Here is a 27,430-nt window from a genome sequence, read left to right on the forward strand (position 1 = left end):
CAAATGGCAAAAGTAAAGAAAGAAGCTCTCAGGTCTGAAAGATCACATTCAGCTCTAAACCAGAAGCAACCCGGACTTCAGGGTTAAAAAGTGCTGAGAATTGCTCCGAGTTTATCGTAACTCAATTGTGTAATGATGTTGGACAACCTGAGAGCAAAGGATGGTGCAGGGGGGCATGCTGGCAAGTGGAGAGCAATTAGACAGCCCCTGCAGGGAACGGAGAGAGGTAAATACTGCCTTTGAGCACTGAGAGACCGGAGGGGTGATGTAAAGAAAACTGTAATACAGCATAAATCTGTTGTTGCTATTACACCCATGATTTTATTCATCTGGTAATCACACAGTTCAGTTTATCTCACTTACTGAAGATATTTTGGAGGCCTTCCCGACTCCGCTAGGTGCAGCGTCCTCACAGTTAGAAAATGCCATTCATGTTTTTAACTTCTTTGCACCCACATTAAACTCTTCAGGGGCTGAGCAAGACGGGTGACTTGACTCTGGGTGCCTCCTGAGTAGGCAGTTGTGGGGGAGTGAATAAGATGGAATTAGGTAAAGGGATGTGAATATCCCAAGTTCAGGGGCAGTAACTCCAGTAATTCTCCCGTGAAAGCGCCATAAACCAGTCAGCTGGCCTGCAAGATCCTCTGGGCCATTGCAAAGGGGGGTGGGATGGGTCGATGCACAAAGTGCCAGGGAACACCATGGACACAGAGGCTGCAAATCCCAGCTGGACGCGACACCAACACTCCTAGAAAGACACCTTCAACAAGATCACCACGACGACCAAGTTGCCTTTGATATTTAGTCCCCAGGTGCTCTCACTGTCCTGAGTGCAAAGCCACTCTTGACAGTGCTAATGCAGGAGCAGAAGTCCTGGGAGTTGAGGTTTTTGGTTTTGTTTTCTATTTAACCTCTTTCAGCACAGAATATGACACGGCACCCACTAATAATCATGATTCATTTGTAACACAAAGTCTGTGGCACATAATCCAGCGCGTTGCTATTGCTATTCCTGGCTGGCATTTAATACATCAGTAAGCATGTCTTGTTTCCCTCAAAACAATTTAATTCTATTTTGTCCAGATACAAACTGAGAAAGATTGGACTCGTAAAAAAAACCAAAACCCAACCAACCCCCAAATCTTTCTGTGGTGCTCTTCAGCCTTCACACTCTGCTATCACAGAAGAAACAAGATTTGAAACCTAAGCAGGGTTCCGAATATCCCTACAACAGAGATGAAATGCCATACGAGCCCTTCTTCTGGTTAGAACACCACCTTTTGTTTCCTGGCTTTTTTTTAACCCTATCTTCAACTCGGTTTCATTACATGAAGGAGGAAAAAATCAAACATAGCATCTTTGTAATCACTCAGAGCCTCTGTAGCATGTAATGGAACAGCAAAGGCCTTAGGAAGTAAAAGCAGATGGACTACATTATGCATGTGCCCAGGCGTTTTAGGAAAGTCTAAGAAGAATTCCTGGGCAGTGGCGACCACAGAAAAACTTGGTTCTCTTGTGTAAACAATGTTTTCCCCAACAGCTGTATTCCCCTTCCTGTTTATTCTGCTCTCCTGCAGAATTCTCTCAGTTCGGTCACATCTGTATTTCATTTATTTTTCAAAAATATTTCTTTAGCTATCCTCCTGGCCTTTTCAGATTATTAAGGCTGAGGGAATTTTCCAAATCTCATTTCTCTTCTCACAACCTATTCTGTTTATGTTTTTACACTTCATTTACGTTCTGAGTTCACATAATGATCCACGTGGGTTAGGGGCTTTGCCCACACAGACCAGTCTGCAGGGTTAGAGTTTTCATGTGAGCAAGAGAAGCTGTCTGGGCAATCATCATTTCTTCCCGATTTTAAGACCAAAACCAGCAGAGTAATTAAGGGAAAACAGTGTTCAGTTGTTCCTTTTAAAAAAATATATTAAAAAAATCAGTTTTATATTTAATGCTTAGACATTTCTATAATCATCAGACATGAGAAAAATTCTCGGAGCTTAGTTTTTGTCACATCATGTTAAAGAGTGCCTTTTTAATGTTGGGGCTAATAGCAATTATTACATTAAAGTTGGACTTAACATTGCTATTGATTGAAATAATTGATTTTTTTATATATATATATATTTGTCAGATTCTGTTGAAACATTACAGGTTCTGCTACTTCTGCGCACAGAAATTTTTAGGATGTGTCTGCCTGCCTTTTCTTGAAATAAATACAAGTCTGAAAATGCACAAGTAAACCAAGTCTGCATTTTTTTTACTTCAGCTGGGTTACGTGAAACGAAGTTGTTAAAAATAGGTTGTATCTGCAGTCGAGCAGTTCATTTTATCCTGTTTTACAGCCATTTTGCTGAGTCTCACCTCAGACTCTTCGTAAAAATAAGTGAACAGATGATGAACCGCCTCTCAAGGGCAAGCATCAATCTCTGGAAGCAACTATGTTCTACAAGCAATACCTCTTAAGATGATGTCATCTGTTCCAAGAAGCCTGTTTCTATTTTTAAGTGGCAAACTTATTATGCTTTTAAAAGGGCACCTCCATCACACATTGTTACTTCGCTTTTAACCCAAGAACACTCATCAGTGATATTTAATATACATGAAATGGCTTCAGAAAAATCATTGATTTTATCTTAGTGTCTACCCTGGTTCTTGCAAATGGTGCTTGAAATGGCAATTTCAAGTTACAAGACTATAAAATGCTTACACTGAAGAACATTTCTGCTTCAGGTCGTGTTTTCAAAAAAAAAAAGGTGCATCTTTAACAACTGCCTTAAAACGCTTGAGCATTTCGTATGTGAAGTATCTTGGAATGTTTTGGTTTCTCCACTTAATGTTACTGAATTTGACATTGGAGAAGCTGGAAAAAAAAACATTACAGCAGCAACTGCCCAGAGGAAACACACTCAGCACTGAAACTCCATCTGCTTTTACAAGGAGAGACAATAATGACAAAGCAAAACCTACGGTTTTGTACAAAGAGCCCTTTTTTGTCGTGTGTTTTGCTTTTCACTACCATAACTCCTAGGTAAATCGTTAAATTTAACAATTCCAACACCATATACTTTCATATTTAAAAACCACTTAAAAAAGTAACGTTCTTACTGCTATTCCCCACCAGAATGAAACGAAACGTACCCCCGGTGGCACAGGCATGTCACAAGAAGTGACATGTGTAGGCGTTGCGTACCATCACGCTGTAAGAGCACGCTGTTCCCTCTTCATCTCTGCCATGGCGCCGCTACGCTGAGACGTGCCTCTCCGAGCGCAGGGTGACCCCGTCTCACTAATTTTAGCGTACGCAGCCATCTCGCAGCGAGCATCATGGGATCTCCTGGAATCTCACCTGTCTGTCTAACGAGCAGCAGCAATCCAAACCAGCTTTTTTGGGGTTTTTTCAGGAAGACTTTGAACCACGAGTGGTAAAGACTGGGCTATCAAAGCGACAGAATTTACCACCTCACACTCCTAACAGGGATTACGAAAGGCAGCATTGTTGTCCACGTGACGGTGCCCCACACCTCACACCTAACGTGTGGTCTGCTACAGCTGCTCAGACCTTTCTGACATCTCCAGAGCACAACAATCATCGCCTGCTCTCTCACGTGCAGAGGCCTACACTTTTGTCACCTAAAAGTGGACGCGCTTTAAGTCTTCCAGACAAAGTTAACCTTGGAATTTAACGTGGAAGTATCCCCTAAATTTGCCTGTAGACAGAGACAACGGCTGTCTACACTTTTTTTTTTTAATTTTTAAAACCCCAAGTTGGCCAACAGTGACTACCACGGCTGGCTCTAAGCACCCGGCGCTTACCCTCCTGTTTGTAACTGTGGCAGCGGAGAGTCTATTGACTGCACCACCGCGACTGCAACGGCCAAAGACATTTTTCTTTGGAAGACTGGGATACTTTGCTGCTTGGAAAAGCAAAAGACTTTCCAGCTCAACATCGTCTGCAGATGTAATTATCATTAGCACATTTTTTTTTTGTTTGACTTATTAATAATTGAACCAGAACATCACCAATACCCACAAAACTTCTAAGAGTGCCGCCCCCAGCTGAATTATATTTATTGGATGTAGAAAAACACTTGGAAAACACATCACAAACGCACAATTTTGTCATGGCAGGAGGAAAGTTTAGTTGATCTTTAAGTTATTTTCCATCGTTATATTCTATGATCCTCTGAAACTTTGTTTGATGTCCCTCAGCCAATAGTCTCAACTCTCAGCTCCTTATTTTTCTAGCAAAGTTAAAGTCATTTTTCCAGTAATCACTCGTAAGGAACTGCAACAATCCAGATTCGCAACTTTTTTCCCTACTAATTTAATTTAAAATGCAAATTGACAACAACAAAAACCCCTGTAACGCTATTTATACATCCATGTTGTTTACTTGCTCTTCAGTTTGTTAGCTTCTAAATGCCTACAGATTTCATTTTTTACCGGGAACTGAAATAAAGTTTACGAGCATGGCAACTGCCAAGTCTGTTCTTATTTCAAAGACCAGCATCATACTTGCTTTTCCTCCCTCTCTGGCTTTTTGCATTTCCTCAGCTCTCCAAGTTTTCAGCTGTAAGAGAGAATTAAAAGAACAATTCCTCCTGCACACCTCCACGGTGCCTCCAGGGCTGCAGGGCTGGTGGCAGCCAATGCCAGCGGACAGGTGAGGAGCAGCTCCAGCCCCGTCACCACCACTCGAGCCCAAACGCACTCGTGCCAGGCCATGCCGAGCCTGCGCCTCCCCGGCACGGCTGTGGCAGACGTCTCTCACCCCTGCTTGCGGGGATCTTTACAGTGAATACGTATACTTCAGCATTTCCCTTAATCAATGCATTTATTTAGATCTTCATGACTCCCCAGCTGTCCATACAAGCTTTAACTTTCATTTCTTAAGAGATATTTAACAGAGAACTCTCATAGATCAGCCACTCCCTACATTTAAAAAAAATCCCCACAGTTTAAGGTATTGCTGTATCATTCGGAGTTCTTCTTGTCGAACTTCCCTTTTTCTTACTGCCTTTCCTTTTCTCTTGCCAGATTTACCTTTAAAATGCCATTTAAGGGCATTAATTTTGTTTCAAGTATATAGAGTGCTACGACTAGGAAGAACTCGAGATAAACTGTGCCCAAACCACTCGGCTGCCAGCCTGCAAGTTTCCCGACACCTGCATGCCAAGTAATAGCTAGGTGCTACGGGTCCTATAATCATTTAGGATCTTTTGGAGAATACTCCAACAATCCTCTTGCATGGCAGGACCTGTTCCACTCCCCTAACATCACTGAAGCAGCTCGGGGCTCCGCGCTGTGGGGTAGGGCACTTCTAATCTTCCAGAACAAGGAGGCCCAGCACAAACCATCCTATTAGTTCCCCTCACAGATCCCATGCAAATACATCGATCAAACCCCAACTCTTTTTCCCAAGCAGCACCCCATCCAATACCCACTGTTTTACAAACTCAGGTATTTATTGCTGTAATATCCAAGTACCACAGAGACGGACACAGCACCTGCACTGGACACCAAGGAGATGAACCTTACATCGCCTACAAAGCCCTGCTGCAGCCAGCCAGCGCATCGCTCCTCACCCTCACGCAGCTTCAACCCGTTCTTTGTCCCATCTGAGCTTCGCTTGGTTCACACAGAAGCAGAGCTCCTTGGAAAGCAGCTTTGGCAAAGCAGAGAGGACAAGACAACAGGGAGAAACAGAGCCCAACCCTCCGGGTACCCCGTTCTCAGGACACCACCACAGTGCAGCTTGTCTCGGGGATCCCAGTATAGCCACTGGGCATGTACAAAGATACTCCAGCTTTGGTTCAAGCCTCAGAATGAAGGGGAAGCAGAGGAATAGAAGAATGATGGAAGAGAAAAACAAACACAGAAAGGATTAACTGGCTCTATCAAGGTAGCATGATATATATCCTGCCATGTCACGGATGGAAGTTTTCTTATAGTTAGCCTCAAGGTGAGCACAGTAATTTCTTCAGCTCTCGCTTTTTACTTGTTATGGGTGGCACTGTAATGTCTAGGCTTGATGAGAAAGTCTGTCTTGCACCGTAGAAGCATCTGAGAGAGCTTAGCTAAGTAAAATTGAACAGCAGGGTCTCTTCTGTGGTCCTGCAGGCTGCAGAGGGGAGGCTGTTGCTTGGTGTCACAGCCCATCCCTGCACATTGGCATGGTCCTTTTCAGGAAACGTGTGGAAGAGCTTAACCTTTTCTGAGCTGGAGGAAGGACACTAGGGGACCGTCAGCGGTTGGGCTCTTTGGGCTCTGTTTCTACAACACCACGGCAGAGCTCACGCTGTAGGGCACGCTCGCCAGACAAGATAAACCAGCCTGGATTTAACAACCTTAAAAACCTGATCAGGGGTGGAGAATTTGCTAACGGGGTATCAGCTCATTCCAGTTCTTTTAAATATCACAGCATTGCCAAGGCGCTGTTTAGATTCTCTCAAGCAACACTTCAAACTATGAACTTGAGATGGAGGACCCCTACATCTAGAACAGCACTGGAGTGTCCATAAAAGCTGTTAATAGGGGAAAAAAAAAAGAAAAAGGAATGAAGCTACACCACATTTATAGAACTCTGCAGGGAAAAGTAAATACTTCATCTGTTTCCTTGGTTTGACTCAAGTAGCTACAATCACACGGATATCTTCAAACAACGATGGAAAAAGGCTGGTCTGCAGCGTTCTGGGGCACTCAGAAAGCGGTAGCATTGCTGGCCTCGCATATTTAGGCTGATGCCTCGAGAACAGCATTGGAAAATTCTTTCAAGTACCTCATTGTTTGGAAAGAGAGCTACAAAAATGCCAATGTTTTAACTCAGATTTTATCAGCTCTGAAAATACTGACTCCACTATTGATCTTTTTAGCCTGAGCTATTCTGAGGGAAGGTATGAAGGACCCATCTGGATTGATTTAGCTTTGGTCTCCAAAAACGAGTACCATATCTGTATACATAATGATACATTTAGGATTACACTGAAAAGCAGCCCTAGAACCAACTGATACAAATACTGCTGATGCACTAGGTGCATTAAGGAGCACTAAACCAGCCCTGTTTACCTGAAATAAAAAAATAAAGATGTTTACTAAAGTAATACCTAGGATTTTTACAACTGGAAGTCTGAAGAAAATTTTCTTTCAAGTGCTCTGACGGGATCAGCTTCACTGACTACTTGCTGGTGTATCACTAGATACGCAGCTCCAGGTCAAACACTTCTCTCCAAAGCGGCAACCAAAAAACCTTACATCAGTAATTATCTCTTTCTCAACCCCAAATTAGCATGACTTCTTAAACTGCTGTTACCGATCCAAAACGAGCCCTAAAAACCCAGCATTACACTGCCACACTATGGCACAATTAAGATCTGCAAGCAAGCACAGAACAAAAAGACAATAAAAATAACTCCTCTAATTATTTAGGACTACAGTAGCCACCATTAATTTCGTTTGCCTGCCACATTTGTAAAGCACTAAACCCAAACTGTTGTGCCTTGTTCAGCAACAGCTATCCAGGCACATCACGCCTGAGGACTTTATTTTTGTAAATTTTTTTTTTTTTTGTAATTTTTTTTCCCAAAACAACAAAAAAAAGAACAAGTTTACTTTCTGCAAGTGTTAGAATCTTCAAGGACTAGTTTGATGTGCCTGTTGCACAGATGGGATACGCGGGGAAGTGGATACCAAGAGGGTTTCTTTACTTTGCTGGCTACAAAATACAGAGCTTTTTGTTCTCTGCGCTACAATGTGATCTGAAAGGTTTTCAGCAAACAGCCTGTTGGAGGAAAGAAAGGTCCAAGAGACCTTCTCCGAGTTTTGTTTTTAAACTATTTGAGGTCACGTTACAGAATTTCAGAATCTACGTTATTTCTTTACGTCAGAATATAACTCATTTCAGGCCCAGAAATATTTCAAAATACTTAGTATTTCCACATTTTTACCAGTAAGTTTTGTGAGAGTTTAAAAAAAAAAAAATTTAAAAAATTTAGTTTTGCTGACCTTGAAGCACAGCAACCCAAGATTGCTGAAATGTCACATCTGACTTTTTAACTACAGCAGCTCGCGGTACAAGGCATGCATTATTTTAATTACTTTGCCATTTATATAATTTATCCCTTCCACAGCATTAGTTTTGCAAGAAATCTATAAATCAATTTTGTATGACCGTTACCAGTACTGCTTTATTCATTCTAACGTTCCATTTTTTGAGTGTTTTTCTAATAAATCAAACATGATACATAAGCAATTGGCTGAGGCCAAGACCATACCAATTATTTTACCTGCAAGAACTTGCCATTATAAACATTTCCCACAAGGCATAATAAAATACACGGCTGGTGCCACAAGACTTGCAGGAATATCCTGTACTGAAGCTTTCAATAAAGATTAGATGCCTAGCTGGGGTTTCATTTGTTCCACCCCTTCCTTAATCGCTATTGTCACCACCTCAGTTTACAAAAAATGGCAGAGCCTAGATGCACGCCAGTCCCTTCCCGTTAGGATGGTTTATTCCAGCTTTTAAAAATCCCAAATTATCTTTCATCTCTAAATACTTTCAGTCACAGGCCACTTAAGCAACTGACAAACGGGATTTTCTCTTTTGTGCATTACCTGTCTCTAAGCCACAGGTATGCCCGTACACTTTAACACAATCTCTGTTATTAGGCTCCTGCTTTCAATTATCACAAGATTTCTGTCATTTTTTTTTTACTGCCTTTACTCAAAGCACAAGCCACCACGTCACACCAAGACCCTAACTCCTCCTAACAGTCAAGCCGTGTAAACAGCACACCGTGAACGTTACAGTCTTTCAACAAAATCGGCTCTAGAGCCTCACTAGCAGCTATTACGTTCTCATGAGCAGTCCTGAACCGACTGGGCCAGGATCAGGAACCAAATAAATTCTGTACTCACACCTGGCAGCCAAGCTGCAGGCACCACCTAGGGCTTGGAGGCCCTTTGGGAGGGGAGGAGTTTAGCAAATTGGAGTGACACTGAACGCAGAAGATTGATGGAGAGCGCATTCTTAGCAGTTCTAGTGTTTAGCAGTTGCCCAAGAGTCATGCTGAACTGCACGAGGAACTTAGAAACAAATTCCAAATGGGCAGCTCCTCCCCCAAACCCAACAACAGCCAATTTTGAAAACGTGGGTCTTTAACTGCACCCAAAAATTTAGCAGCAGATACTACAGCATTTCTGTTATTCGGTACTTTTCAGTTCCAAAAATCAGTCTTCCCTTCCTCAGCTGACAGCAGACATAATCTTCTTCCATTAGTCATTCAGGCATCACAGCTAGGTATTTAAAATTAGATAAACTGCTTTAAAAAGAAATATTATTGAAATCATAAAGATTTAGGCTGAAGTTGAATCAACTACTGCAAAATGCTGTTTCTCACTACCGTCTCTTTCCTTACAGCCCACTCTGTGAAGGACACTGGATTCCTTATCAGATTAATTGGACTTCTGTCACATGGAAAAGATTAGTTAAACGGCATCCTTAGTGCTGCTGAATTATGTCTTCCTCGGAAGAATCAAAACCATGCTTCGTTGTCATTCAGCAGGCATCCCCTTCAAGGCAACTACAGGAAACTTCCTACCTTCCTGAACTTTTCCATCTGCTTATAAAGGTCTGGATCCAGCTCCTGAGACACATCTTTCATCCAGAGCAGAGCTCCTCTGTACTCAGTCCGATACTGTTCCATTCGGTTCACTGTCAGCCACGTGTCCGAGATGGCCCTGTACCGGAACGTCTCCACTTCTTGATATAATCGACTCAAAGGAGCCCGCAGCGCTAATCTGGGGGAAGGCACCAAGGAAGGAAAGGAAGGAGAAGGACATGTTAAAGAAGTTGTTCCACAAAGGCAGACGGATTCATACCACTACTGACACTTCACTAGCAATCAAAAAACCCAGCCAAAACGGTTCACTTAAGCGCCCAGGGTACGTTCAGCTGCTTCTACAGCTCGGCTGGGGGTACACACGAAGGGGGCAATTTTGCATGAATATTGTTTGCCACCTTCCTGTTCAAGCGGTAACCTTTCACTTACACAGGCGAGTGGAAAAAGAATCTTTCCTAATGCATATATATATTTCAGACAGGCAAGCTGCTTGCAGGTATACTGTTAACATTCCTCTCTGCAAGTTGCGTTCAACAACCCTAAAAACGGACCTGAGGTAATTTATTACTGGATACATACCACAGAGAATCAGGACCGTCAGGTTAAGCCTCACAAACCCCACTTCCATTAGCCTTTCAATCTTCAAACGGACACGTAAATAAAGAAGTCATCTGTCAAGTAGATAATTATCTCATTTTTTTCCTCCTTCATTTCGTTTTTTTTAAGGAATCTCAACAATTCCTTTGAAGGACATTGATCTTTCGGAAGAATTTAGGCCATTTCTTAAATGCTTCTTCCAGCAACTACCCTTTGCAAAGGCAGCAGGGGACACTGTTGTCTTCCCTAGGCCACCACTTCGTCTCCTAGTGGGATCTCGGAACTAGGCAGGGTTACTCCAACTCCTACTTGGCTTCCTGCTGCTTCTGCTTTCCTCTTGGTTGCCAGCTGCCACCCCACTGGAATGGGTTCAATCAGTTCCACACCAGTGCGGAGTTAGTTTAACGCGCTACTCAGGGACTTCCTAGGCCTAAGAGAATTTCTGATTTCAGCTCCAGTAACCAGACTGTGTCTCCTCGATCTCCAGCCTCTGCGCTAGCTATCGGCATGCCACATCGATAAGAGCAGTCCCAACTTCAACATGAGCTTGAGGATGGCTCAAGGGAAGACAGAAAAACGTTATTTTTATCTGAGTTTGTTTAAAAAGATGCCTTAAAATTGCACGGAGTAAGCGATACAATAAAACGTGAACTTTTTAGTGTGGCTTTTTTTTTTTTCCCTCATGTTTTTTCTCACTCTACAAACACTTACCCAGCCATTCCAAAGGAAAATTCAGCTTATGCAGACATGTCATACACTGGGATTTCTATAAACAGTTAAGCTTTATAGAGAAGCAAATCCTCAGCGCTTTTGCTCAAAGGTGCCTTACACGTGTTTTAAAGATCCCACTCACAGTGATTACTGGATGTGCTAATGACCAAACTCCAGCCCAAGATAAGCATATGAAATTCTCAGTGCTCTGTCTGCGATGTTTTATTTTGAGCCAAACAGCTGCACTGTTAAGCGAAAGCTGGAAAGGATCACAATAGTTAAGAGCCCTCAAAAATCCTGTAAAATATCATGGAACAGAATTTTCCCTTGCAAATGATGGTGAATTTCAAACTTTCATCGTCCCAATACTGTGAAAAGAAAAGCATCATAATACTCATAATGCCATCAGGCACCACTGCTTTTAAACTCTTTGGGCAAACACAGGGTCAGCGAGTCATCAAGGGCTCTGGGTAACAGCATGGGTCCCCCTCTGGATTCCTTACCTCCTCCCCAACCTACATGAGCTCAGCAGGGATCTAGGATCTTCTCCTTGGGGACTTCATGGGTGAGGTTAAAGCAGAAAATGGCATTCAGACTGCCCCCTTCTCCCCCGTCTACTTGACGTATGAGACTCCACGGCCCAGCAGAAGGCATTCCCTTACCCCTCTCCCTGCCCTCCCAGGACCCAAACACCCTCACAACGAGCCTGCTGTAGCATTTCTCGTGCCACCAAGCGGGAGAGGGGCCTGACTCCAGCTCCTTTACAGCCTCGCTGCTAGAGAGGCCGTGCCGATGTACCTGCGCAGCTCTGGAACTGCCGGGCTGGACGGGCACGGGCGAGGGATCTGGATACACAGACACAGCAAGTCTGAAAGACTCAAAAAAGGACCAGGCAAAACGCCTTGGAGCAAGCCAGTAACACTGCCAGCACTACAGCACCTTTTGCCGATAATAACTCTTCTATTATCTGATATGATCTATTATTTACATCGCAAATGGCAAAACGAATGACGCCAATGGTGAATCAGCTACCGGTATCCCACGTGCTTTGTAAATCACACAGAACTTCTGACACATATACCTTTGCTGAGAAGAAAAGCAGAGGGCCTTTCCTGTGGCTTGCATCATTTTTCCTGCTCTCGTTTTATCCTGAGAACCCTGTGATCGAAGAAATTTCCCCAATTCGTTTTCTTCCTGAGACAGAACTAATGAAAAAGAAATGATTGGTTAAACACATTATTTAACAGGTTCCTAACAGCTTTAAAACCAGCCTAACATCAACAGGTTAAGTCACTCTAAATCCAAGCAGCACAGCAAAAATAATGTCACAGAATTCCTGTGTTTAGTAAACAGAAGATCTTGAGACAGTTGTTGATATACTTCACAAGAATCACAAAATTCCATCAGGGCTGAAAGACAACAGGAGAAACGCTATTTCTGTCTTGAACAAAAGAATAAGGTTTGTTAGATTACACAAAGGGTCCAGTCTTGATTATAGTATCTTTTAGACCTGAGGGTTTTGGTTTGTTTGGGGTTTTTTAAGCCTTTTTTACCACCTGGCCTGCCTCAGCTGATCTTTGGTAGCGTACTTCTACTGAAACTAGTTAGACTAGCCAAAGCTTGTTCACTTGCTTCTCTCTTGCTCTCCGTTTTTCACGCTTGACTACATAAACGAATTTTTTGTATGAAAAATCTAGTACTTCATTTTGAAGAACATTTATTTTCAAATTACTTTGCAAGATTATTTTACAGCTTCAACATTCTATACAACTCAAACATTATTTTTTAATTTACATTTCAAATATCTGAAATATTTCTAATGCAAATTAACCGGTTGTTTTTTAAACAAGAAGAAGAAGAAAGATAAAAGCGTTTTCATGCTGAACTGTTGACTGCTTCCAAACTGGGACCCTGGGTCTTCACGATCTCACACCCTTACAAAACCATTTCATTATGGCCTCACCTACTACCCTTCCAAAGCGGCTGTTGGCTGTGGTAGCAATTTCTTGCTGCTACCGACAGGGAGAATGGCTTAACACGACAAAAGAAGATCTCCTGAAGTCCTCTTGTCGTTTCCCCAAACGCTGACGGCCAAACCCAACGCAGCCTCACAGCATACCCTGGCAGAACGTGCTGCGTGCACACCTTCCCACCAAAGATTTCAGCTGCTGCTGTGGAACACTTCTTGAACTCAATACACCCTATTCTGTCTTCCAGTTTTTACCTCCAGATCCTGAAACATTACCTCTGAATCTCATCGGCCAGGCAAAACAAAAAGATTCCAGAAAACAAGGATAACATCCAACAAACCAAAGTAAATTGAAAGACGACTCCAAAGCTGGATCCTCTTTTCCAGGTCAGACATCCCAGCAGCAGAGAATCAAAGAATTCCGATTGCAGAGAACCTTTAGAGGTCACATAATGCAACCTGCTGCTTGAGACTGCCCAAGTGAGGTCCCTGTCTCTTGCTAATGAGCGCCACTAATTACTGCATACCTGTTAGAGCCAAGTCAGCATCATCAAGTGCATCATAATGGCACGGATTACTGAATTATAAAACTAGCAATACGCCCACTACTCTTGGTCGTCAACCCTGACTGAAAAATAATTTAAAACAGTTCAGCGCAGAGTTAGGATTTCTAAAACAAGACACTTTGAATTTAAACAAGCCAAACAAATAACGGAAAAAAACCCCAAACTCTTAAAAAAGCAAGTTTTCTCCCATGTTATTGCTGCCTATCACTGAATAATATCAAACTTAAAACTTAAGACCTGGGAGCTCTTCAAGTAAATAACCAAGTCTGCCTTTAGCTGCCTGCAAGGTCTTTGGTTTTAAATAGGATGAAACTCGTAGCTCCCCATTTTCCTTTTCACTTCTTCTCTTGCTCAATAACCCCACAAGGCAGACCTCCTTATCATTTTAACTACTGTATTTGATCATACTTACAACAAATCCGTTTTTGATACAGTTCAATTGCTTTCAGCAACTCCATACACGTTCTCTGAATAGAATGGAACAGCTGACAGTGAAACAAAATACACACAAAAAAAATTAACTGTAAGCATATGCAAGAAACACTGACGATTAAAATACAAGAGCTCAATTTTTCGCAGAAATTACTAGGGAGCACTATTTTCTTCTTGAACAATGAGTAATCTCTCAAGCTTGAAAGCGATTCTTCCTTATCAAAAATAATTTTGGAAACAGATCTATTCTAAACAGCTGATAGTTAACCAAACCACTCATGCTGGGGTTTTTTAATTGATAACTTTGGATATATACGAAGATGTACAAATCTGTTTCTAAAAAACTCACAGCAGAGCAAAAAGTTACCAAGATGTCTAGCACGTTTACCACGTGTGGCAATATGTATACTGAATTTTTCACACTGAAATGTCTAGCGGAACCAACTCGCATCGGTACGCCAACATAGGAAATTACTGATTTAAATTGAACTTTTTACTGGCACAGCTCCGGTTTTCTAACCAAAGTTACGAAGCAGCTGCTTCCAAAGGAAGTAGAGGGGGAAAAAAATAAAGTCTGTCTTGAGTTAGTTTGTTTCTAGGAAACAGAAAAATTCCTGCTCTTTGCCTGTCCGTCTAAAACCTCCAAGCTGTAACTCAAATCTAAGCTCCACTGCACCAAGCACTGCCCAAACACCAACACAATGCAATATAAAATATTGTTCCATCCTTCCAGCTTGTTTTATGTTAATACTCTTGGTTTGTAACCCACCGTGAAGACCCCATAGCTAGAATCATGCTATAAGTTATCACTGTTACAGCTAGAACTACAAAGATTTGTTTGTTGTAAAACAGCCTCTTGAATTTCAGCTAAAACACGGATAAACTGAGAATCCTAAGTCAAGAATTTTCTAAGAAACTGCAAGAAAACCAGTAAGGCAAAACCTTTACCCTCACATAACAAAACAATATTGGTAAAACTTAGCTGGACACTAACTTGATTACTACACTTCAGAAGTCCATCCTCTATCTTTCGCTTTGTGACAAAGATGTTCAAGCTCTTCAATTTGTAGAGCCTTAATTATTTTTTTTTTTTCCAGTGGGGTTGAGGATACCAAGAGCAGGACTGCATTTGTCACACAGCAGGATTCCTGCTCTTGGCTACACTTTACAGACTTCCAGAAGCTTCTTTGGGCCTGTCAGAAACCACTTATCTGCACAAAAGCCCCGGAAGGCAAAGTGCACTATGCACCTTGCTCCTTCTTGGCATACTGCATGTTTTTCTGCTACATGTGGCATTTTCCAACGGTAAAAACACTGTCATTTGTACACAGTATAGAATACTACTTCAAAAAAAATAAATCTTAAAGTGATGTAAGCAAAGGGTAAGAATATAAGGATATAACCACAAAGGACAATTTCCTGCTCACCCCTGCCAACAAAAGGAAAAACCTGCCCCCAAAAGCTGAAGATAAACACGAGAGACGTCAGGTTCCAAACCAAGTTAGAGGGACACGGGGTTTTGTGTTACAAAATGCCACTATACTCCCCATAGATAGATAGGTACTTCTTTCAAAAACTGGAAAAGATATTACAAGAAAATAATGATTGAAACGTATGTTCATGATCACATACTGCGTGTACACATACTAGAGGCTTGACGGAAATCACAACATTTTAAAAATTAACAAACAGAAAACACACATTATGGAAACATTACAAACCTCTAGTTTTGCATCCAGATCTGCATCTGAAGCCACAACATGCTCATCTTCCTTTTTTCCTGTAACTTTTATAAGGGTTTGTTTTGTTTTCCAGTATTTCTGTTGCATTTTATTGACCACAGATTTTTCTTGGCTTTGAGCATATTGGTCATAAAATTCCCTTGGATAATTGCTAGAATATTAAGAAACAAAATCACAAAACTTCAATAGGATGCTTATAAAGTAAGTCTAACATGCTAGATTAACACATTTCCAGCAAGAATATTGCATTTGCATGCAGACACGTGTCTTCTAACGTGCATTTTCTCATTATGTATTAACGAAGCAATTAAATTAGTACTATATTTCCCACCCTACTTTGGAAACTAATACACTGCTTTCAATCTGAATGTCTTTAGCATGTAGCGCTGCCCAATATCGGGCTGCAAAGAATTCTTCCCACTGCATTATGGAATGATTTACGGCCCATGGAATTAACTTTTTATTTTCACATAACTAATGGGAGAGTTTCAAGTGAAGAGTCGCTTAAGCAGGCAGCAATTTTTACACCATTTCAGCAGCGTCAGGATTTCACAACGTTCATTCTATGAATGGAATTAACCACTTCTTGCCCTCCCTTTTCCACAATTGAATAATAAAGAAGTAGAACATTCATCTCTCTCGAGCACACTATATGGAAGACAGAGAGCTCACGTCTTTACGCCACGACTACATGACAACTGTGGGTGCAGAACAGCTAATTTTTTTTTCAAGGATCATTTTCTACTGACAGATGATTCTGCATTCCTGTAGCAGACTAATAAATAAAGTGTGATCTAAAGACAAACTCCCTATTGCACGATACTTAACCATCCCAAGGCAGTATAGAAAACATAGCCTCACAATGAAATCTTGACCTCTTTCAGGAAGCGTTATTCCATTATTCGTTTCTGCAAAAGCACATGCCTTTTCCCCGACGTGCATACATAAAAAGCTGCAGTGATTTTGTACGTCTTTAGAAGTAAAAGGTTGCTAAAACTTGCAAAGATATTTACCCATTTAATTCTACCCAAACATTAGTTCCAGAGTTTAATTTCTTAATTTCATTAGAATTAACATAAAGGCCTTTTTGGTGCTACAGCACAAAACCAACAACAGATGCAAAACACACCTCAGCTCACGTGGAATTCTGCACAAACCAACCCTTACGCACCCTGACAACAGCCTCTCAAGTCAGGTGAAGCCTATATTGACCTAATACAGGCTGCACCTTTAAAATACAATACCTACAACCTCTAATAAACAACAAGCAGATCCCCCTGCGGTATGAGAACACAGAATATGAGAGTAATAAAAATAGCATTCCTTTAAAAATAGTAATAACAACAACATCAATCTGCTCACAAGGCAGTGTAAAGGCCCCGGCTGGCGGGTGCTTTACCTGCTGCTACAGCTGTGCAAACAACCGGTGCCTCCGGTCCATGCTCAAGTGAAGACAACACCGTAATTCATCACGGGATGTCAACCAGCCTTGATACCTACCTCACTCGAGGTCACTAGAAATTCTGGGGGCGTGGTGCAAGGAATCAAAATGAGTTATTAATGTGAGGTCACCAAAAAAAAAAAAAAAAGCAGCTGGGATTAATACAGATTCCTGAATTAGAGACTGATAAACCAATTGAAAGAATAAGAGGAATATAATCTTTTATCACTACGCACAAATTGAGCTTCTGATTTCACTTGGAGAACTTACTGGCTCCTGTTTATGCTTAAAATAATGAAAGATTAATAATCACACTACCAAAGTAGTCAGTGGACAATTTTTACTAGTAGACACTCGTCAATACCTTTTTAAATGGATTTTGTGTCAAGCCATCATGGACGTATTTAGGTTTCTTTAAACGATCAGAAAATATAACTAAAAGAAGGATGTACTTTATTCAGAAGCTGAGGACCATGGATAAACCTCCTGAAAGAGCACAGTTTGCACACTTCTTTCCATTAAGCAGGAAATTGATAACAGGCTGTTTTTCTCTAGGCAATTCACTTGGTTTTCATTTTTTATTTTTATTCTTTTTAAGCAGAATGTCTATGAGCGACTTCGTATAAATACTCGATGTCAGAACACAATGTGTGATAGACTCAAGCAGTGACAAACCATCATGCCAAACACCATTAGCTCTTTAGATTAAGAAAAAATGATCAAGGTACTTACTACTTGTGACCTTCCATGTTTCTTGTTTTCTTCAGACACTTAATAAAATAAGAAATGATCAGTTAATACAAACATTTAAAACACAGTTTTCAAGTTAGACTCTAGAAAACCCCTACCTTTTCATACAGAGAATGACCATGTTGTAGCATCTCGTTTACCGTGTTACGACAGAAAACTTTTCCATCTCTGGACCAAATGCTTCCTCATGTAACACACGATCCTCACTTAAACCCACAACAAACACCTTTAAGTGGTGCTGCTGATCTTGCCAATTATTATATATTAGCAAGTTTTCCAGGCAAAGGCGAATATACCTGGCAGAAATGCAGTGACTTTGGACAAGGCAAGCCACAACTGTCCATGCTAGGCATCTTCCTCAGCCAAGTTGTTTTCCCCAAAGTTTTAGCCACAACAAAGCTCAGCTACTTTTTTCACCCATGCCCCACTGATCTGTTTTTTTTTTTTTTAAACAACACTATCTACATCACGGACGCAAAATTTAATCACGAGGTGGTTCTTCTACGAGGGACACCACAGTTCCTGAGGACAGCGTGCGATTGGTATGCATTTGGACTTCAGATCTTGTAAGTTACTATCTCCAGCTTGGATATTCAAGTCTCCCACCACACTTTGAGCTGACCAGATGGCACGCACACCACTGGTAATTGAGCGCGCTCCTTCCAGGCCAAATTTACAAGCGATGCCAGACACTCCTTATAAATGACAGGCAACAAACTTCCTGGCTTCTCCTCTGCTGCTGTCAGAGAGGGCTCTGTTCTTCAGCACACAGCCAGCAAGCAAACTGCAGCATGATCATAGACGAGACGAGAAAGAAGCTGGTCAGATGCTGCTGCTGGGAAACGGCCTGTGGTGAGGCCAGGCGCAGCAGGGACACACCAACAGGCTGCGCTAAGATACGGAGCTGATTGCCTGAGCCAACGGCAACGGAAAAGGCAGCCAGGAAGGTAACGGTGCTGCCACGGAACTTTGGCACCAATTTGGGCAAGAGAGAAAAGGGGCTGCGGTGGGGAGACGTGATGCTGGAAGCGTATCTGGGACGGTTCTGTGGGCAGCCAGCACTGGGTGGCAAAGGGACCGGAACAGATTGCAGGAACCCGAACGAGGGGATGCAAACAACCCGAGTGCCTCCTGCAAGCGTGAAGCACAGGAACTTCCATTTGGAGCCGAATGGAGCCAAATCCCAGATTTCTGATTCTAACCTCTCTGCTGTCAGTACCTGTGAAACTTCCTGGCCAAGTTCCATGAGACGCTGCGAGATTATTTCAGAGCAGGAAATTTTCCTGAATTGGAAATTCTGTCAAGAGCTCATAAGCACTGCAGGAGAGGCCACGAGAAAATTCATAACTCTGTCTTCAGAGCAGAGTTTAAATGTAAAGGGCAACCGCTAAACAACAAAGAAAGAAGAAGAAAGAACTGTTTCAGGCTGTTGTCTGTGTGACAGCCCCGTTGAGCCAGACAACACACAGAAGGGACAGCACCAGGCATGGCTTTGCTGTAGCTTCTAGAGCCATAAGGCACAGGCAACACGAACTCCAGTTTTCTAATACCTTGACGCTTGACTTCCCTGTTTGAACACCGGTCCTCCGTAAGTCAACTGTGGGTGTGTGCAAGCGCGATAAGAGCACAGGATTTAGCCCGTATGCCCAGCCATGACTCAGTTACTCAGCAGCACACCGAGTTTGACAGGAAGCAAAGAACAGTCGATCGAGATGGATTAACGTGCATATTAGGCGGAACAAAGTGCAAACGACCAACACGGGGAACAGTCCTGAAGCACCGACCTTACACACTGTATGTGTCCACCTGACTGTCCTGGAAACCAACGTCCCTAAAAAAGGCGGAAAGAAAAACGTATCAGGGTCGTGGTGAAAAAGTTCTCACTTGCAAGCACGGCTCACGCCCTTTCTTCCTAAATAGCTGACCTTCTATTTTCTTAGTTACACTCCCCTGAGTCCTACACAGCACCCCTATGCCCTTAGGGTGTTATTTGCAGGGATTTTCAGTTCAAAGCGAGGACTGTAGCACAGCTATCAGGTCTGCCACAGCTATTAGGGCAGTGTTTTCACGATATGAAAATGAGGGCATGAATTCCCTGTCCCGCTGTGTGACATGATGGTGTTTGAGGCTACAAGACCTCACAGGATAGCGCTGTACGGCCGATGAGGGTGGAAGGACACAGAAGTGGAGTCTTACCCACACTGCCTGCTGGAAATGGCTCCTGGCATGTGGGGTCACCCAAAACACGCCAGGAGAGAGAAAGGCCCTAGACAGTTCTAGGTGGTATAGGCAAAAACCACGCCAGGGAGATCGCTGCAATTAAAACGGCAGGAACAAGCAGCAGCCCAGTGCTCAAGCTCAACTCCTAGGCCTGTTTTACATCCAGTACAGAGCTAGTGTTTGGTCCTAAGTGAGAATTCAGTTTGTACAAAGACAGGTTAGTAAGCACTGGTATTAAGAAAACAGAACTGTGGTTCCTCAAAAAGAATCAGATGACTTTTGATAAGGCTTGCAGTATTTCACCTATAATTTCCATCAAGAACGTTCCTGGATGCCATTCATTTCAGATGCCGTGCAAGGAGCTTTCATAAAGAAACCAGTTATGCCTCAGCAGACCCAGCTGAGTTTCACCTTTCCCAGTGACTGAGAACACTCTGGAAAACCTGGATGTCCACTACTGTTATACCATTCTTTTAGCTGTTAATTGAGACCACAAATGTGCATTTGGTTTGGGTCCCACAGATCTCAACAGCACCTGAAATGATTTACATTCACACAGACTTTGTTTCAAGCTAGATAGACTTGTGTAATATTTGCAGGACTGTAAACTAATTCATATTTCATGTTTCAGCAACACATTTAAGCTCTACTGAAATGGAACCAGTGTGTATTAACATAGATATTAAAATCAGACACAAAGGTAGAGGAACGTAATAAAGGAATGTTTACTTGAGCTGGATGTAGTTGATGTGCTATTACAGGAATTCCCATGTTTGTATGTGAGTTCTACTGCAAATGTATCAATTTTTAGCTTGGAATATTAGGGGTTTATTTTTAAGAATCATCCAGTCTTAACTCGATATTCTCACACTATCATATCCTTAGCTGGATTTTCAGGAGGAGCTCAGGACAACTGTGTGATCTTTGAGGTCAACTTCCTCAAAGCACATGAACAGCCCATCTCTATGGGCAGAAAGTTGAGCACCTGTGTCAGAAGGCCAGGAGAGATTAATTTTAACAAACTCAAATGCAAAAATAACGCATGCCAAAGATGGAGGCGGGGACAGGTTACCCAGGAGAATGCAAAAGCATTGCCTGAGGATGCAGGGATGGAGTTAGGAAAGCCAAAGCCACGCTGGGGTTGAACCTAGCAAGGGAGCAAAGGACGACAAGAAGTGCTCCATAAAAACAGGGGCAGCAGAAAGCAGGCTAAGGAAGACACAGGCCCCAGCGTGACAGAGCATATGGAAAGGCAGAAAATACGGAAAGTACATTTTTGACCTGGTTTTCACTGGAAGGTCTGCCCTGTGGCTCCCTAGTTCTCCAAGCCTACTGTCAGGATCTGTGGGTGTGTATCACAGAAAGACCGAGTTAAGAGGTACTGAAGCCATTTGGTTGCACACAAGCCCACGAGACCAGATGGGATGGATCTTGGGAGTGCTGAGGGGACTGGCTTATGTCATTGCAACGATGTCCTCTCTCTTCTCTTGAAGGTTATGGTGATCAAAAGAGGTGGCTGACGACTGGAGAAAGACAAACACTATATCCATCTTCAAAAAACACAGCAAAGAGGATCATGAAAACTTCAGGCCCATCAACTCCACCCTCAGTTCCTGGAAAGATCATGGAGGAAGACCTCCTGGAAACCATTCCCAGCCACATAAAAAACAAAAAGGTGAGTGGTAACAGCCAGCATGGATTTATTAAGGGCAAATCATGCCTGACTAGCCCAACTGTCTTCTGCTATGAGACAACTGCCTCTGGTGAATGAGGGGAGAGCATTGGATGCCGCATACTGATTTTGGCAACGCCATTGTCCCGGTGTCCCATAGAATCCTTACAGCCTCTTGTGGGACCACATCTGGAGTAGCATCCGCTTTTGGGCTCTCCACACACCAAAAACACTGGCATACTGGACTAGGTCTACTGGTCAGGGTCTGGATCCCATGACACATTTGTTCAACTATAAGACCACCAGGCGAAGAGGAGAGATGTAGAGCGCACAGCCAAGCCCTTCTCAAAGACGCACACTGGAAGGACGAGTGGCCATGGACCCAAGCAGGAACCTGTGAAATGCCAACTTAATACAGGCAGGAAATTTTTCCCCATGAGGGTGGTCAAGCACTGGAACGAACTGCCCAGTGACGCAGATGCTGGACATGGCCCTGAGCACCCTGCTCTAACTGGGCCCGGTTGAGCAGGAGACCGGGCTACAGAATTTCCAGCGCTCCCTTCCAACTGATGTGCTGTGAAAATTTGTACAATGTAGAAGAAGACGAGACCAAAGAGCAGCAAGTTTGCTGCTACTATGGGTTTAATACCGAAGACTTTCCACAAGAATGGTGTAAATGGACAGCAGAATAATATTGCACTGTGACCACACACAAACATAAAGTATGGTATTTTTTTCTTTCTAAGAGTTATCTACAATATTTTCACCTTTTAGTCATATTTATTTTCACTCATAGCTGAAACTTTTAACATTAAGAGTTTTTATTCTTCAGATATTGCTACACGTACAATGTAAATTGTCCTTGCAGCCATCTAACAGGGCCATCATTTCTTTTTTTTTTTTTTTAATAATCTCTAACTTTGTGTTGTTACTGCGTATTCCAAGCCCAGGAACCAAAGAAGGTTAAGATAGTGGTTCGACTGTAACAAAGGACATTATTAAAAGCATCTGAGACAGCTAAAAGCAGTCAGTTTTTTTTTAAGAAATCTGAAAGTCTTAAGTCTAGCCACAAAAAGTGAGAGATGCTAATAAAAGGGGACTGGAAACAGCCCCGGGAAGTATCCAGGAATTACAAGGAACCCTTCATAACCATGTAACAAGGAATCCCTACAGTGGTGAAACACTGGCCCTGGGGCTGCAGAGAGAGACCCAGGAATGAGCACACAACTTTTGATTACTTTAGGTTTTGAAGTCTATTACGCTTTCCAAGAACAAGACATAAGTGTCCCAAACAGAAGTAACAAGAGAGGTGCTCTTTGCCCAAGGTGACTACAGTGGAAGCACACGACACTAACTAGAGTCCACCTAGACCCTCCCTCAAAACTGCAGTCAAACTTTAAATTAACCTATGTTATAACCCACGTTACCATACAGTTTTATATATAAAAACAAGCTGAATTTGCCACAAGGAGCTGATATAAGGGACTTTTTTTTTTGTTTAATTCCAAGTATATTAAGACTAAAAAAAGAAAAAGTTTCAATAAATAATATTATGCTGACACTGAATAAAAAAGGAAAAAAAGGAGTCACCAGCCCATTGGAAAGCATTTGTATCGGAAAGTTTCCATGACCTTTGATGATAAAGAGTTACGGAACACTGGTGATCTCCATGACAGCCAGCCTTTATCCTGGCAAACAAAAGGTGGGGATAGCCCAGATATGGGGCCAGGGGGAAGCAAACATCGGCGCTCTACGGCACGCTGGGGAACGCAGTGCTACGTTACAGCTGGCCGTAGGCAAACCCGCACTTAGCGCTGCACGGTGCTGGATCTGAGGTCTCCTGAAGAAGCCCACACACGGCCCCAGTAACTCTGCAAGCGCTTCCCAGTGTTTTGAGACAGATACTACCTCAGATCCAGCACTAAACCTGAGCTTGCCCTATTCAGAACAAGCCTGCCTCACCACCGCCTAGCAGCCCCTCCGAGGAGCCACCACGAAGCCTCAGCATCGTGTCCCACAAACCTCCCAGTTTGCAGACTGGCTCCAGCGAGGGCTGGCACAGCCCCTCAGCCTGGTCGCTGTGAAATACAGCCGAAGCGTTTTGAGGCTCAGCCTGGCTTCCCAAGCGGTGCAGCCGCACGCCCGCAGCGCTGGGCCACCGCCAACAGCCCGGGCCAGAACCAAGGTGGCCCCGCCAGCAGGCAACTGGGACACCGCTGCGTCTGCGGCAGAGTTGGGCTGGGTGGCAGGCTATTCACCCACCAATTACCTCCACAGCAAGCCAAAACAGCTGGAATACACACAGAACTTCCTAACATTTCTGGCATACTGCATCATCACCCTGTCTTCCTACTGAGATACGAGCTATGATGCTGGAATGGAACTTGATGGAGGCCACACACATCAGCAAATGGCATCTCTATTCCTACGGAAAATCCTCTGACTCTCTGTATTCTCCAAGATCACGTGAATACAGAGTCTACATTTTTTCTGTGCAAAAGGGAAAACGCTTTCATGGTGTTTTGAGTGATTTAAACTCCAGCATAGCCTAGGCTTACCTTCAAGCTCATGCTTCTGTACAACACTTGGATGTGCTCACTTCTCTTTTTTAGCTTTATTATACTATGCTTTGTTGCAGCATAAGTTGTCTGGTTTCCCAGGAGCTGAACAGCTTTATACAGCTATATACAATCTGAAGATCACGCTAAATTGATAATAAACAAATCTGTGTATCAATGTCACTCAGATAATTTTTCTTTTCCACTGAGCATAAATACAAGAAATGTCATGTGGCAAGGTAAAGTTCAGATCTTAATGCTCAATTTATGAGGAAATCCATTAAAAAAAAAAAAAAAAAAATCTTTCCCCCTAATTCAAATACCTCTCCTTGGCTGAGCATTGGTTATACAACTCTTACTGTGCTCTTAGCTTAGCTAACAAATCTCACAGAAGAAAGCAGGAGGCAAGCAGAGACAGCAAACAGGAATCTTCCCAGCTGTGAAGACTGCATCTAAACCAAACTGTTGATCTAATCACAACTTCTCAGAACCAAAAGGTGAGCTGAAACCCTTGCAAAAATGTTATAAATACTGATCTACAGATCAAATTCAACATCCAAAGACGGCCCAGCACAGTTATGTAGGCAGGCATTAGGCTGAGCAACACAGTCTTTCGAGATGCATCCAGAAACAACAACAGGGAACCGAATGAGGGGCAGAGCGGGGTGCAGAAACCTTTATGTGAAAGCAATGTGGCCATCAAAAACGACACAGAAGGGTCTGCACTTTCACTGAGAGCACTGTCCTCTCAGTTTACCGTCCTTTCAAAGCAGCTCACATGTTCTGTCGTTCTTCAAATCCCAACAGACCCTCTGCACCCTAAAAACCCCTGCAGCTTACAACTTCACCTACGGCAGAATCATGCCTTGCAGTTGGTTTACGTAATGCAACAGTTTTATTAAAACGAATAATCTTCCAAGCAACTTTTAAGACAGTAATAATAGAGTGGCACTAAGTAACAAAAAACAAGAAGAATTTTAAGGAGTTCTAGCTATAAAAGTTAAGAGTGATAGGTTCATTTATGTAAAATACTCTGACGGGAAGGGAATGTGCCTAGGTGAGGAAATCGGTGCCATCTGTGCCTCCAACAGCTCTTGGCTGACAACCTGTCTCCCCCACTCTGCTCCCTGGAAGCTGGGATCAAACTGCACCAAGCCAATAGGCCTCCAAAGCAAGAAGCAGTCTTGCTGCAGGTGAAGATTAGGCAGGGCACGGTTATACCTTCTCTGGTCTGCCTACAGAACAACACAGACCAGGAGCTAAATTGTGTTTCACTTTGCCTTTCCAAAGCAAAAGCGCAGAGAGCAGCCTATTGATCTGAATTATCCGTGTTAATGCAGGAAAAGCAGGAAAACTGAAGTCTGGGTCTACATATGAATTCAGCATCAAGATTACCCATCGGCTTACAAGTCTTCCTACTATTAACCATGTGAATAGCTACTGCTGTAATTCAGCTACAACGAATATAGAGTTCACGTGATATCAACATGACAAATGGCAAGATTCAGTTTTTCCTCTAAAGCTCTTAACGTTCACTATTGATGTTCTAATCCTGCAGAATCATCCGTGCTTAGCTTTAAATCCAGCAGTATTTTCAATCTGTTAGACTGCTCGCTGATGCCCTTGTTTATTAACTCAACAAGTTTGCAGAGTTGGGCTGCAAGCGCTGCGTTAGCAGGTCCTTCCATCCACTACAACTCCTTGTCTATTCCTTTGTCCTCAGACGGAGCCACGGCTTTGCTACTTATCCTGGGAAGCGTCTGTCTTACACATAGTCTGCAACTACCCAGGAGAAGAAATACTGCAAGCTTCTAAGGAGGCTGTATCAACAGAATTACTCTGTCAACCTATTTCAGGAGCTGACATCCAGAAAGAAGTTTCATACGTTCTTAAAAGCAGCCCAGGGTGAAATGGCATCTTTTACACAGAGAAGGACTCCGACTCCTGCTATATTCATACACCTGGGAGGTGGGGAGGGGGAAGAAACGCCCCCTGCCTGACCCCAGTTATCTCACTGTGGTGCCTAAATGCCCACACCAGCCTCTCAATACTAAGCCCCTGCACAGAGAGCGAACAGAACCTCCAACGAGCAACTCTGAGCGCCCGAACCAGAGCCTCACCACCATCCTCTGAGCGCAGAGATGATGGCTTCCACATGAAACACCTGAACTACACGGCTAATTCATGCTGTAAGAGCACTTCTCCACTTCTCTTAGAACTGGGATTTCATGGTGGTCGGTTGAATTACTGGGGAAAAAGGATTCAGCAGCATAGCGAGTACCACATTGTCCCTGGGACACAGCCACATCCCGCAAGTCTGCTGGAACCAATTTCTTCTTTCACTGCAAGCAGTTCTCAAACTAACATTTCTGCACACAATTTCTTCCATTTCCTTCTCCTCCCGATTGAGGTTTATGAGACACCCTAGCAAAGAGTTTATTCCATTCCATTTACTCGTCTCGATCCTTCAAAGGATCAAAAAATAATAATAAAAAAATTAAAAACTAAATTCAACATGCAGAAAAACTTCAAGCACCTACTCAGAACAACAGAATTATCAGAGAAATTGGAGTCTGTTTTCCAAGGAGGCAGTCTGAGCCAAGATAACACTCCCTTTCCTTTCTTTCAACCTGGTAAACTGTGGAGAACAAACCACAGTAATACAAGCTGGTATCTTAAACGACTAAGACTGTGTGATTAAGGACTTGCACCATAAGATACCATGCACAAGGTATGACAAAACCTGGATGTTCTGGGTCTTCTTTCCATCATTTTGTTGCACCACCTAGGCACCTGTCTGCAAACAGTACACCCAACAAAATGAGTAGAGGTACTATTGCATATACAATGACCTGCCTTTCACTGAGTGTTACAGTGACTCTTAATACTCCCCATGCAGGGCACATAACCAATGGCTACTGCAGAGAGTGCTGTTAAGAGTTACTTTATCCCCCAAACAATATCATGCTTCCAATGCTTCAGAACACACAACTGTCCCGTTTTGGCTGGGACACAATCCCAGCAGGCTGTCAGCCGCCTGGAGCCAGCCAGGGCAGATGCCCTGAGTGAGCTGCAGGGGTAGTCCATCCCATCATGTTCTAAAGAAGGAGGTTGGCGGAGGAAGAAAAGCTCCTGTGGGGTTCCACCTG

General features: G+C 42.9%; 1 protein-coding gene across 3 annotated transcripts in view; it reads right to left on the minus strand.

The window, feature by feature from the left end:
- Positions 1-17,830, minus strand: part of ICA1 (islet cell autoantigen 1) — a 56,559-nt gene extending 38,729 nt beyond the window's left edge. For all 3 annotated transcript variants that reach the window (XM_086467903.1, XM_086467906.1, XM_086467905.1), the window contains exons 1-5: positions 17,814-17,830; positions 15,620-15,791; positions 13,879-13,951; positions 12,013-12,136; positions 9,603-9,801 (exon numbers count right to left, since the gene is read on the minus strand). In XM_086467903.1, the coding sequence (XP_086324029.1) occupies positions 9,603-9,801; positions 12,013-12,136; positions 13,879-13,951; positions 15,620-15,791; positions 17,814-17,830 (585 nt within the window). The remainder of the gene's footprint in view (positions 1-9,602; positions 9,802-12,012; positions 12,137-13,878; positions 13,952-15,619; positions 15,792-17,813) is intronic.
- Positions 17,831-27,430: the final 9,600 nt, after the last annotated feature.

The sequence above is a fragment of the Leptosomus discolor genome, chromosome 7 (genome assembly GCF_034619465.1).
Source record: "Leptosomus discolor isolate bLepDis1 chromosome 7, bLepDis1.hap2, whole genome shotgun sequence".
In the NCBI taxonomy this organism is placed as follows: domain Eukaryota; kingdom Metazoa; phylum Chordata; class Aves; order Leptosomiformes; family Leptosomidae; genus Leptosomus; species Leptosomus discolor.